Raw genomic sequence first — 14241 nt, forward strand, 5'->3', positions numbered from 1 at the left:
TATTTTTTTCTGTATCGTTCATCTCACTTTTATTTAAACACAATAGCACTGTTTCTTTCCCCACAAGGTTATGAACTAAAGTCTTCAAAAAACACTCATGACCTCAAATGATATCCTTTGATATTTATAGGTAATTACAGAATATTATTAGACAATACAAGAAATGATGATAAAAGGAAGGTGAAGAAAAGGGAAAAAAGAAAAACGTGGGAAAAATGGATTAAACAACTGGGATAAAACAGTAATATGAAGAGCACTATGATGCAATCAGAGCACATAAAGATCTCAATTCTGCCCTCACTGACAAGGATTAAATTCTCATTACAGTTGTTGGGAATAGCACCAAAATAAGTAGCTTAAAATATTTTATTTTCCACACAGTTACTGTTCAACTTCTTGTTAATTTTCATATGGCAGAGCACAAATAGCTGACACTAAAGTAGACATTTGTAGTGGCTTATTATGGCTACTATTATAGATCAGATTGGAGAATATTCGAGAAGTATCATTTTACTGAAAAATTAATGTGTCAATATGTAAGTGATAGTTTGTGTTAAAATAGCAAAAAAGAATGTCAAAGTGTTTTTGTTTCACCTATTAATAGCTATTTTACTGATCTAATAATCAGGAAAAAATCTTTTAGGGACATCTTTTCAATGAATGGCTTTATGAGTTTTCATGCAGCTGTATCTAGAAAAACTCCTATTTCCAAGTAAGTAGAGTATTTAGCATCTACATGTTAGATGCTTATGTTGGATACAAATGCTAATTTGTGCTCAAGCCTGAGTTTCTGTGCATGTGTCTTTTGTGTTCTTTGAACATCTACTCTGAATATATTAAAACTCAAAGCCAACATCAGAACTGGGATAATATTAGTTTATAACCTGATTCCTATATAATAAAATAACTGTCACAAAAAGCAAAATGTATTTATTTTCAATATGCATAGTTTTTTCCATAACAGTAGGCTCAGAAATGGCAATTTTAAGCTTGAAAATATTATACATTGTTTCCTTTTATAGTAATATTTCCTGTCTTTTGCCTTTGAGTGTTAGGCTGAAAACAATATATGTGCAGATTCACTCTTTAAACACAACAACAAACAATTCCCCTGACTGGTAAATATTTGACATGACTCTTCCTTCTCCTGTCATTGACTGCCGCATTATTTATAAGCAAAGTATTAGGCCTTCAACAGAAGAAAATAAACAAAGGTCTGTAATTATCATTAGTACTAGGATACTTCATCTTTAGCCATTTTCTACATGGACACCTGCTGTGCCTCTCCTGATTGTTGGCTTTTCCTCTTAGGTTTTAAAGTTGAAATTTATTCAATATGTCCCCATTTCCCCGGCAATATCTCCTTTAATACACTTATTCGCACAGCACCCCCACAAAGATAAGCAAGCCTTGCTTTCACTAAGCTGAAAACATATTTGCTTGCTGAGACTGCATATTGGTGATAAACAAACTCGAGAGATCAGGCTAATAAAATGATTTTTTTTTTGTGAAATAGACAAAAAAAACACTGATTGAGTGATTTAGTGTATAAATGAAAAATCACCTTTCTTTTATACATTTTACCTCCACCTTGACCTATTTTCTCATTCACCACGTGAAGGTGGGGGAGAGAAATTCACATTAAAGTCCCTTATTTGCCTTCAGTTTATTCTAGTTGACTCAATATTTTCTCCCAGAAATTTGGTGCAGCTAGATATCAAACATGGCCTAGGTTTCCAGGTATCCAGGTTATAACTGTATTGGTCTAGAAGCAAAAGGAATCAAAACTCATGAAAGAAGTGATATCTTTTATTAGACCAACTAAATATTTGCAAACATATTATTGTATTTATCTGCAAGCTTTTGGGTACACTCTCCCTTCATCAGACATAGGAAAGAACAAAATTGTAAAAGATTTCGTAGGTAGAAATGAAAATTCATATTTCACAGGAGAGCTGAAGGTGTGGTAAACTCTCCTATTTGGACTAGTTCATTTTCTCCAAGGTAAGCACAGAGAAAAGTTGAAAGTCTTTTTACTTCAAAGTTGACTAGTGGCAAGCTGGATGTAGGAAATATGCCTCCATGGATAACTATGCATTCAGTAAGCTATTTACATTTACAGTTAACTGTGGGTGCATCAACATGGGATGCTACATCCCTGTAGCGACGCAGTCCCTCATTATGGCACATCGCTCCTGGAATGTAGTACCTAAAAACAGCCACGTGTCGCACACTTGGCACAGTATGGATTGTTACTGCACTGTATTTTAGTGCTTCCAAAAGGAAGCACTAAATGATGGTGCAGTACCAATGGTGCCATAGCAGCTTGTATCAACATGCCCAGTGTGTACAAATCCAAATATGTGTATATTTTTCTACCCTGTGCCATCTACTTTTAAATGTATATTTCATTTTGGATTTTATTGATCTTCCATTTGTAAAATATTATTAAAATGTGGGCTGTACTCCACCTTATTCTTACACATAGTATAGTTTTTTACTAGTAGAAATTGGTGTAGCTGCGCTGAAATCTGTTGGGATCCTAATATGATATATTTTTAAAATAATATGTTACAAATACAATTATTGAATAATATATCAGACTAGGGCCACAATTCAGCAAGGTACTTAAGCACATACCTCACTAACATTCATAAGATATTTCTTTGAATAAGATATATCCATAGATTCTGCAGACGAACGTCTATAATGGAAAAAAAGTAAACTTATCTTCAGGACAAACGTGTTTTAGGAAGCAAGCAACCCAAAAAAGCAGGAGAGCTGGTAACAGTTTGTCATTAACATGCAAATGCTGTTCATGGATGCATGCAGACATAGCAAGTGAAACATTTCATAAAGGAAACATTTCAGCCAAGGGAAACACGTATGTCCCTCTGCCATTCCCAACTGGAATATTTTGAAATACCACAGCCTCCTCTAGTGTCATGCAGGAAGAGCTAGAGGAGATTATAATGATCTGCAGCTCTGCTGTCCTGTCTCCTACCCTCACAGGGGCAAGAGATAGAGGGGATGGAAGAGTAGAAAGCTGGAGAAGAGAGGGAAAGGGGGAGTCGGGAAGCAAGCAGTGGTTGGGCTCCCCAACCCAAGCACTAGAAGTTTGATGCTTCAGCTCCAACCCCTGCTAGCTCTCCTCTCCCTCTTTCAGCTAAACAGAGAGGTTAAACAGAACTGGGACTGGATGGCTTACCTCTACAGATGGCCCCTGGAGTTGGCAGGGGTCTGGCAGGGAGGGAGAGAAGGAGGAGTTGCAGGTGCAAGGGGAAGAGAGGGGAAATCTGGTAGGATTTGGGGAGAGCTGGGACCTGAAGCAAGGCTAATAGCTGCACAGCTGGCAGGTTATCCATATCCTCTCCTTCCCTGTGCAAATGTAATAAAAGATTAAGTATTCCACAATAGTACCCCTTTTTAAAAGATACTGTTTTTTAATGTTTCAGACACTCTTGGAACATTTGAGAGGGCTTGTATGGTTGTACAAGTGACCTTTCAAAATATTTTAGAGGCATCCCTGTGATGCTGCAAGTATGTCTTTACGTGGTATGTTATCATTACTTTTTAATTTCTTTTTGATACAGCAGTAAGGAACATCCATGAACATGATAAGATAAAAAAACCCTAAAAAACAAACACACAAACAAACAAAAACAGATGACTAACTGAACATTGCCCAGGAGAGGACTTTTTTCTGGCTGTTTTATTGCATCTTTTTCAGTTGTGCATGAAGGATTTATTGCACTGTGCGAATGAACTGGAATCAATTGAATGTAACAGCAATCTCCCTTCCTGTCCTTACTATGTTGAATATTTTACCCATTTCTTTATGGACCACCTTTCTTATTAGTTTTCTCATTTATACCATAGCCATTTTCTTGACAAAAGATGGAGTAAGATACCTTGTGATCACAACTTAAAGTTTGCCTCCATAGGAAAGTCTGTTTTGAATCTTAGACCTATAATGTGAGTGTTCCCAAGTTCTCTGAGATTCAGATATAGTGTACAGTAAGCTTACAAAACATCATGCTTTCCATAATTTAAAAATCTCCTTAGACCTGTAGTGTGTACAGAAGGCCTCAGGTCTAAGAAATGTAAACCTTTGGCTGTCTCCTCCTGTACCTAAGCTTCTGAATTATTCATGGACCCAATTTAAGATTCTGTGCTGTGTGAGTGCACAGGGTTGAAAGATGAAATATTTCCAGGCTTTTTATTTGGGATGCTTTCATTTTGACAAGGTTACATATTTTTTGTGTGAGAAATCAATAATCAAGGGCAAATCAAACAATTTTTAAAAAACTTTTAGATTTCTATTATACCCATAAGAACTTCTACATTCTCTGTGATCCTCAAAGTGTTCTTTATCTAATTTTCTCAAAGGTCATGAAGTAAAAGATGAATTAAAGATGGCAGAGACATTTGAGGTGTGAAAGAGCTCATACTGGAGAAAAGAAAGTTAGAGAGTAAATTAGTTTGCCACTTTATCCTACAGTATATATTTCAAGCTCATTGCAAAATAATAAGAATATGAATACTAAAATTAATACAAATGCTAATACTAATTTTGCCACAATACAAAGGACACTTAGTTGTGGGCTGATACTTTTGTATGTTATATGGTGTACAACATAAAACAAAAAGATGGTCTTGCCTCAAAGAGTTTACTTTGCTCAGGCCATTATGAATTCTTCTTTTTATACCTTTCCCTTGATAAATGTAGCTCATATGCTTCTGATAGATTTCTAGATATTACAAAAAAGTATAAACATGATTCTTAGCCTGGGGTTACTATTAATACTGATGTTACATATAGGTGGAGATTCTGTTCATAAGTACAGGACTGAGGTGCAAAGTCAGCACAATTGGAGTTAAATAACTATTCTCAATTTGAGATGCTGTCTTTTTGCCAAACGTTAGTCCTGTGTATAGTTGGTATTTTTAATGTATCTATATCCTGGGGGGAAGATAAATAACGCAGTTGTTGTTTTATGCATTGTATAAGGAGGTAATGAGAAAACTCTGCAAAACTACCAGGTTTTTGCTTTCCCAGATTTCCAATGTTTGAACATTAATACATTTGCACAAGTATGAAACATATTATTTTCCATTTACAAATCCACTTTTTAAGTATGAATTGAAAAAAAATGTGTTCCCAAGCCAAGTAATCTAATCTCCTAACAACAGTGATCAAGGTGAAAGTTTTCATGTTTGTATCTTAATAGGAGTTTTACTGCAGTTCCAAAAACCACCTCTTCTGTTTGCAGAGTCAAGGCCAAATGAAATTTAATGGTGAGCTGAAAAATGAAATCCTGATTTTTAATTACTGTATTTAGTCAAATATAAGACAAGGTATTTTTCCCCACAATCAACATGTGGGGAAAAAAGCCTCTTGTATTGCATTCACATAAAAGGAAACCTCACTAAATGCATTGTCTGTTATTAAACTGCAGCCAAAAGCACCAGGCAAACAGTTTTTTGGGTAGATGTGATATCTTTTATTAGACCAACTAAATAGTTGGAAAAAATATTTTTTGCAATCTTTCAGGCACAAGCACCCTTTTTCAGGCATAGAAAGAATCTGCTGCTAAATTGTGTATTCTCCTGGGTAGAAAGAAGCCAAAAGCATCATGTACTCAGTAATGGTGCCATCTATAAAGATGATTAAATGCAGCTAACACTGAGTATGATTATAAAACACATAGCCTACATGAGGCAAACAGAATGATGGAAACCTTTTTTTGGGGGGAGGTTGACCTCAGAAAAGAAAAGTGGGTAAGTGTTCTACCCACAGGGTACTGGCACCAGACTTGTAGCATACTTCAATACCAGTTCAACACTGGGAGAGCCAGAGCCGGCCCCAACACTCCTCTCCCTCTGCTCCCCCCCGGTACTTACTATTTGATTTGTACTTACCATTTGATCTTAGCCAAAAAGGCTGAGAAGCTAATGGGATCTGACCACAAGAATAGATTAGTACTGCCGATCTGAATAAGATGTATTGTCGTGCCCATTGAGGACAGTCCCCCTCAGTACTGACTCATTTTCAAGTCATGGTGAGCCACTACATTAAATACATTTCAACTCCTTCACTCCCAGAACTGAGCTGTACCTTTCTTTCCCTTTTCCAATGAGTCCTGTTTTGTTTTTCTTTTTTTTAACCATCCTTAAGTATTTAGCAAACATCAGTGAACAGGGACCCAAATAGCTTACTTAGAATCCCTATGTCACCTCCTCAGCTCCTCCAATATGATTAGTTTGGCCTTGCATTCCATGTGGTGGAGGTGGAACAAGTTGCCCAGTACCTCATTTTCATATATATTTTTGTAGACTCTAAGGTCTGTTGACAAGAACACCTGCTTCCAGTCATGAGTGGGGGCCTAATTATCATGTGAAACCCTGCTTGGGTAGGTATCTGGAGTACACACACATACTGAGCATGGCTGAGCTGTGAGGTGACCATGGTTTGAAATGCTGTTGTCTCTTCTGAGGCCCAACATGGTAAGCTGTATGGTAAATTGTGAGCCTTTTGGCTTTGGACTAATGTCACGCATAGTTTATACTATATACAAGTAGGTAAAAAAGTGTTTCTTAAAAGTGTGTTTATGAAGTACCTGTGCTAAAACTTGCTGTTCTGGGGCTACTCTGACTTAGCTCAGTGTACTGCAGAGGGGCTGGGTGGGACATAAGGATGTTTCAGTGTGAGATTAGCCAGCAGGCAGTTCCAGCACTGAAGCATCCTTATGCCCCAGCCAACCCCATCAGCATCTACATGTGCACTGCTGCACACTAAAGAATGCAGCTATAGGAGAGTACTTCTGTTGACAAGTACTAACCTACAGCTGAGTTAATTAGTTTCCTGTGGCCTTATAAGGTCACATGTGAAGACTCTGAGTCTTTATCGTAGATGCACCCACTCTTTTCAGATTTGCTTCTTGCTTGCATGTGGTCTGGGAGAGCATAGTCTGACAGGAAGGAATAACGGAAGAGGCTTCAGGTGAAAGAAGTTTGTTGGGGCAGAGGACAATGGAGCTACCTGATCCCCCAGAAAGTTTTTCCCTGATGTAGCAGTGAGAGGGGGACATATTCAAGGCAATTCTCCAATAATTAGATTCTATACCTTGAAACTTATAAAAAAATGCATACATTTTCCATATATAAAATCTAATTATTGGGGGGGTTGTTTTATAATCAGGGTCATCTCATATTCAATTAAGTATGTTAATTGTAGGAATTAGATTATTTTAGAAATAATTGTAAAGAATTAGACTGTGTTCTTATTTTGATTTCATATTTTGATTGTATCTAGGTTTAATTGTTTGTTTCACTCACAGAAGAACCATTTGATCATTTGTCTAGCACAGTAGTGGCTGGCATATATGTATTGATGTCTATATACAGTTTAATTGTGTACTGTAATGAATGTTAATAGAAATTCTCCATGAACAGAAGTGGTTGAGGTCTGAAGCTTCAGTACATGAATTCCATGGCGTTTGTTTACAATTTATGCAACAACCTTGATGTGTGTCTAGAACTGGTCATGACTTGATTCTATTTGGGACAAAAAAGTAGCACAAAGATAAAACAGCATAGATATTACACGAACATTCAATTTCCAAAAAAACCCCAACTTACAGTAAAGTGTCAGAGAAATCAATTTTTATATCATAACCTATCAATGACTACTGTTTCAGGCAGTATAAGTAGCAGATATACTTGACTTGTCCTTGTGGGGTCATGCTACACATTCAAATTAAAGCTGGATAAAATCTAACCGTGGAGTTGTTACACATTTCCAAGCACTATCTTTATAGCTTGTTGGCTCTTTTCATAGCTGGATAGTCATTTTTTATTGTCTGATAATTACTTCGCACATGTGGCGGGTCTAAATTTATTGCTAGATTAACCAGTTAATTGTGTGATAATTACTTGGCAGTTCTGGCCAGTCTTTGCACATGTGGCCAGCCTAAATTTATTGTGCAATTAAATAATTATGCAACAGTTTAATTAATTGCATTATTATGTAATTGGTAACAGGGGTCTTAAGAGCAGAGAAGAGCCCTTCAAAAACAGAAGATGTAGTTTGTGATCCTTGTGTTAAGAAAACAGCCAGTTAATTTGTGTTTCAAAAAAGAAAAGTCATCTTTTATATAAATGTATGCATTTACAATGAGAGGCAAGGGTTTTTGTGGGTGATATCTTTTACTAAACCAATGGCCTGGTTGAGATAGACATAAACACATTTTCCAATAAAGTACATTCTTCTTCAGGTTCCCAGTCTAGGACTATACTAATTATGCGCTGTATCCAATAAAAGATATCACTCACACAAAAATTTTGTCTCTCACTTATTTCTTGCATCATCATGGCTACAACATGACTACAGAACTATTAAAATATGGTCACAATTACTCTTTCTATATATGTATTAGTATATGTGTAAGTTTTACTGTATACGATATGGTGTTAATGTTGAAATAATGTGTCATTTGTACAACTAAATGGGATTTAGAGCATTAAAAATGCCAAAAATATAAGGCACTGAATGCTTTTGAAAAACCTTACCTTTATTTATCTTAGTTCCATTCTAAGAATCCTGCCTTAAGTTCCGATGCTTCCAAAGATATTTAAGATCAAGTTTCAGAATGAGGGTTTCTCAAGATAGGTTGCTGAATTGACACTTAAAAATCTAACTAAACACAACCTGTTTTTCAGAGGTTATAAGCAATTAAACTCCCTTGCTATTTCATTTTGAGGGAAAAGTCTTAGAGTTTGAGAGTCAGTAATAAATATATTGCCATTAATAGCAATTGAGCTGAGATTTTACCTTGCAATGAGGCAAAGCCAGAAATATGAAAAAATAAGACATTCATTTGAATGGGATATAAGTCAATAAACACAAATATTAATTATGTTCTTACTTATTTCTTATTAGGAGAGAGAGGTAGTTAGTTGTGTTACCTGAAGTTAGGCAGAAGGCAAGGCAGGGTTACACCCTATAAACTACCTTGTTCAGTAGGCTGTAGTAGTCTGTAGCTTATGAGAGATCATTGTTCTCTGAGGTGCCACCCTCTCCTACCTTCTGTTTTATTTCTCAGTGCTAGTCAAAGCTTTATATGAAACAAATATTCATCTTAAAACTGATGAACATTTAGTAACTTAACGTTGTGCCCATGTTAATTATTTATACTTCATCCCATTGACATGGTGTGTATATAATACATACATTTTAGAGTGGTTGAAACTGAATGTAGCAAAAAACATTACTCTTTATGCTGTTCCTTGCAATCATCAGCAATTGAGCAGTCTCTGACTTAAATCCGAAATGCAAAATTTCCCATTAACAATTTCCTTTATGCATAGTTTTGTAAAAATGGCCTTTAAAAACCATTTTAGTGCATCAGATTTTGTTTTAATTAATCTGTTTTACAGTACAATCCGGAAGTTGCATTAAACAATGCAATTTTTCCTTTATGAACCTGAAACCAAGTTTCAAGTAGGGCATTCAGTTTGACAGGAAACGAATTGATTTTCCATGTCATAGCCCAAAACATCATGTTTTAAAATAAATAAATAAACCAAAGAATGATACAGCTATTGAATGTGTCAAAGTTTACTCATAGGCTACTGTCTCCTAGCTGAAAAAAGAATATCTCTTATAATTATAGGAATTCTTTCACCAAAATAAGATGCCTATTTTAACACTGATATTTAAGAGACTGGGGGGGGTGAGGGGAGTAACATACGTGAGCACCCCTTACATCCAGAGTTTCAACAGATATTATTCATACACTTTATTTTTTATCTGGACTTCTGAAACTTTTGTAGAAGTTATTAGTTTCATCTTCTAAAATCAAAGTTAGTATCTGGATAGAATGAAACTTTCCTTTTAGCAGTTGTCATATTAGGCAATTAAAATTGTTGAATTTTGATTTGTTTCTCCTTAATGGAACCATAGCCTCGTCCTATCGTCTTTGGAAAAGTTCATTTCTGATATAACTCCATTGTTTTGTGATATGTCAAGAATGAAATTGGCACATTATATAAGTGATTTCTTCTCTAACAATAAAGTTGAGTTGTATGCAATAGAAAATGTGTGCATTAGACAAAAAAATACCTTTTGGAAACGAATACATGAGTGCATAAGACAGAGTATACTAACTTTGTTTTCTGATATTTGCAGTGCAAGACATATGCCTGTGTTTTGGAGAGCCATCTTATGGGGCTTACCATTGACTTTAGCATGGGCTTTGTATGCTTCGATGCTGCCACAAAGGTAAAGGTTGAAGACCTGTATCCACTATACATTAATATTCCTCTTCTATGTATTCTGTTTTGCAATGGAGAGTTACACCATCCTTGATCTATATTCTTTCAGTAGGCCAGCATGTGTTAGATGTCTTTGTACTTTATTGTAAACCTGGGGTTTTGTTACTGTATGATATAAGAAACTGAGAAGCTGTATTCTGGAATGCATTTGTTACAGAAAAGCTAGTGTCAACTGATATAGAATGTCAAGTTCTTATACTATAATTTCACAAGAACCCTGAGTGATTTATGTTTATCTTTTCTCTTGATGTTACCTGCTTTTCATCCAGTAATAAAGAAAATCATCCTCTGAGATCTATAGTAACTTAAGGATTCCTCAAAGAGACCTCATCATTCCAATCTCTGAATACACTAGTGGAAAATACTGTTACAGTAGCAGCTGTTAACATGTGTTACGTTGTTACAGAAATGTAATCTATATTATTTATTTATTTTTACTATTTCTATTTTTACACTGAGAGAGAAGTCATCACACAAGTACCTTAATCAAAGCATTTTCTATTAGCTTTTCCTGGTTTTTCTATTAGCATAAAACTGATATTTCACCAATTTAAATGGAGTAGATGGCAGTCATTCACTTCAGCTACTGAAATTATACCCTTTGATATTCATACCAGTCTTGCAAAAGTCTACTCACTCACTCACCTGAGCCCAGTAATTCGTTTTGACAAGCAAGTAGCATACCATTAGGTTTTACATTATAGTTACTACAAGACAACAGAAGTCAGTGCAAGTCATTTTCATTGACTTTTTCTTTGAGTCTGCACCAGGCCCTAGTAGTTAGGGACAAAAATACTGCACATGATGTTCCCTGAACATTTGCTTGAATTTACAAATGAGTTTGCTTTGCTCAGGCAAGTACCCATTTTGCGTTCACTTTCCAAGCACATTCAAGTAATTGACTTTTGCTTATATGAGTCTTCACAAGAAAAAGGTAATTTATACAGATAGTGCTTGCATAAGCATTCATACCAGATTTTTTTGTTTTTAATTGCTTTGTAGGTTTGAGAGGAAGAGAGAATCAGTGGGGAAATGAGCTAAAAATAATAAAATAATGAGAAGCAGCAGCAGCTGGGTGAAGTCCTGCAACACCAAATACAGCAATTTGCTGTCATTACCATTTCCTCCTTCACCAGTTTGCTGAGAATAAGATAGATTTATACTAGATGGATAATTGTAAACCCAGGCATGTATCAAATGCAAATGGGACCACAATTGGCAAAGGAAGAATGAGGGTTTGTCCCTATAAACTGGCTTTCTTGGTTAAATCCTATAATGTGGTGTAATTAAGTCACATCCATATGACATAAGCTCTTGTACTGATATAAGGATGTAAATGTAAATCAGGACATTTTATCCAAAGAGAATTTTGTGTAATTGTATCCCAAGTTTGTGAGCCTGCCCAGATTTATTTTGGTTGTCTGCCAACTACCTTCCCACATTTCTTTGTAAACTTCCTTGGTCTGGGCACTTTGCTTCCCTGTGTGGTTTCTTCTGCTCCTATGTCAGGTTCCTTTTCTCTGCCCAGATGCCCCATGGAACAACACGTTGATAGTATTCACATGGCAACACATGAAAACATTTCCTTAGAAATTTAGAAATGTATAGTCTCAATCATGTCTGCAACTGGACAACACGCTGAGATTTTGGCCCCTTGCACAATGTGGGGAAAATAAAAGATGCATTAAGCCTTGTTCAGAACAATCATAACCAGGAGGCATATGAGGCTGTCTATATGGAGATGGAGCATATAACTTGAAGAAGAACTAGAAACAGGTGAGGGACAAAAACTGCTCATCTGGTACAGAGCAAACCACCACCTATACTACAAGAAGCTGGATGGACTTTTGTCAAGGGATGCTAGCACTGAGCAGCCCATCATGGCCCACTTGGGGAGTCTCCATGGGAGGAATCACCAGACAGCTTGGTTGGGCACTAATATAACCTGAACTTCCCTGTCCAGTTCTGTTGCCAGGCAGCCTACCACGTCTAACAACGCTTTGGTCTCAATAACACAAAGGAGGATGTGGTAAGCACTGTACATTTGCATTAATTGTTAATGCATGCTAATATTTACGCAGCTGTTTTTTGTTTTATTGGCAGTACTGGGAACTGCCATGATAGGAAGATGTGAGTTCTGATCACCTTCATTCCATATTCAGCCTCTTTCTACATGCTCGAAGTAGTTACTTCTGAGTATAGTTTTTTGGTGGGGGGAGGGGAGGAAGCAACATCCTCCCTTCCCTCATCTGTTCTCCAAATCAAACTAATTCCTCAACTGTGTTGCATGCTTTTGCTAGAACTCCAGTATCAACCTTTCCCCTGTTGAAGTTGCTATCCCTTGTGTTGTGGTGCTATCTGCTCCATTCCCCACTCCATCAAGCTCTGGCCAATGCAATTTAAAAAAAATCCAAAAGATAATTCCTTACTGTGGATTCCTGCTTATCAAGTAATTAGATTTTTATAGTTTTTCAGTAGAGTACATGTTGTTTGTTTATTTAAGGAATATTAATACAGGAAACCAAGTCAAGAGTGATAGGATGTAACTGCTCAAAAAATGAATAGTTTTTTCATAACCTCACAAAACCCCCCACTTTTGTAACAAAGCCATTAAAATTTCTCACAAATCCCTTGGCAGAACCACGAAGTGTAGAGGATGTAGAACCTTTCCAAACCATTCTGCATAGCACCAAATGATGATACCAAACTGTGACTTATAAAACACAAATTCTGCTATTCCCTATACATGCCATTACTGCAGAAGGGAAAGTGTTGGTGCAACAATCTTTGAGCATATCAGTAGATAATATAAGATGGCATATCAAGTACCAAAAATACTCTAGTACTGCTCTAACACTGTAGGTTCTATCTGTTTTCTCCCTTTGTTCTTGAATAAGTTGCATGGAAGATCTCTAAGAACATCATCATTATAAATAGCCATGGTGCATACATAGCTGGATTGTCTTGTGCCACCATCCTTACTGTTTCTTTAGATACAGAAGGAGTATTTTCTCCAAGGTTAGGGTACAGACATCAACCTGGACTCAGCAGCCCCTCCTCACTTAGGGTATGTCCTCTGAAATACTACTATAATTATATCATGCCCCAGTGTTAACACAAACACAGCAAGTGACAAAACAGCATGTAACATACAGTGCAAATCATTACAGCTCTGACTAGGTAAATTGGGACTCCTAACCCAGAAAACATGTATGGCATAGTAACAGAGTAGCAGGTAGCATATGATGCAGACCTCTAGAATACATGGTGGCCTGTAAACTTTAATGCTTCCACATGCAAGTGATCCAAATTGACACACTTTCTTCATCGGCTCACAATTCTGGGAAGAGGCTATGAAAATGGCTTTCCAAAATAGTAGGAAGGAAAAAGGTGTTATCTCAAAAGCCAAGGAGACATTACAATAAAAATAATCATTTGTTACTTTTTTGGCCTTTAGGTTTTGCACATGCAACTACCAGATCCTAAACCTACCATCACTAACAATAACCAGTGTACTGAACTTAAGGATCCAAAGAAAGCAAACCAAAAAGAAGATAGCCAAGGACCCTGTAGCAGCATCATTGAAGAATAAGTGGCCTGCAGATGAATTTAAAGCTGAAAAAAGTTATGGTTGTCACCAAAATGCTGGCTGTGGTTCAACCAAACATAGAAACCTAAGAAACCTAAGAAGGATCCTGGCTATCAACTCAAAGAATAATATGAATGAAGGCAGAATGTAGCAGCAATTAGTGGGCATCCTCAGCGGACAGACTCCACAGTTAGTGACTATATTCCTTGGTGATCACAAATGTTACATCTGAATGCCCTGCATCATGAAAAACTACCAGAGGTCCTACAACTTCTTGAAAACCCTTCTAATTGGCACCATATGACCAATGTCAGGAC

The 14241-nt window shown here is 36.6% G+C and overlaps 1 protein-coding gene across 1 annotated transcript in view; it reads left to right on the top strand.

Annotated features, from left to right (window-relative positions):
* The window catches only part of SNTG1 (syntrophin gamma 1), a 335406-nt gene that overhangs the window by 278487 nt on the left and 42678 nt on the right, over window positions 1-14241 (top strand). The window contains exon 16 of the mRNA XM_090037318.1: window positions 10190-10282. Coding sequence (XP_089893444.1) covers window positions 10190-10282 — 93 coding nt within the window. The remainder of the gene's footprint in view (window positions 1-10189; window positions 10283-14241) is intronic.

The sequence above is a fragment of the Crocodylus siamensis genome, chromosome 3 (genome assembly GCF_052110815.1).
Source record: "Crocodylus siamensis isolate JL-2025a chromosome 3, ASM5211081v1, whole genome shotgun sequence".
In the NCBI taxonomy this organism is placed as follows: Eukaryota; Metazoa; Chordata; order Crocodylia; family Crocodylidae; genus Crocodylus; species Crocodylus siamensis.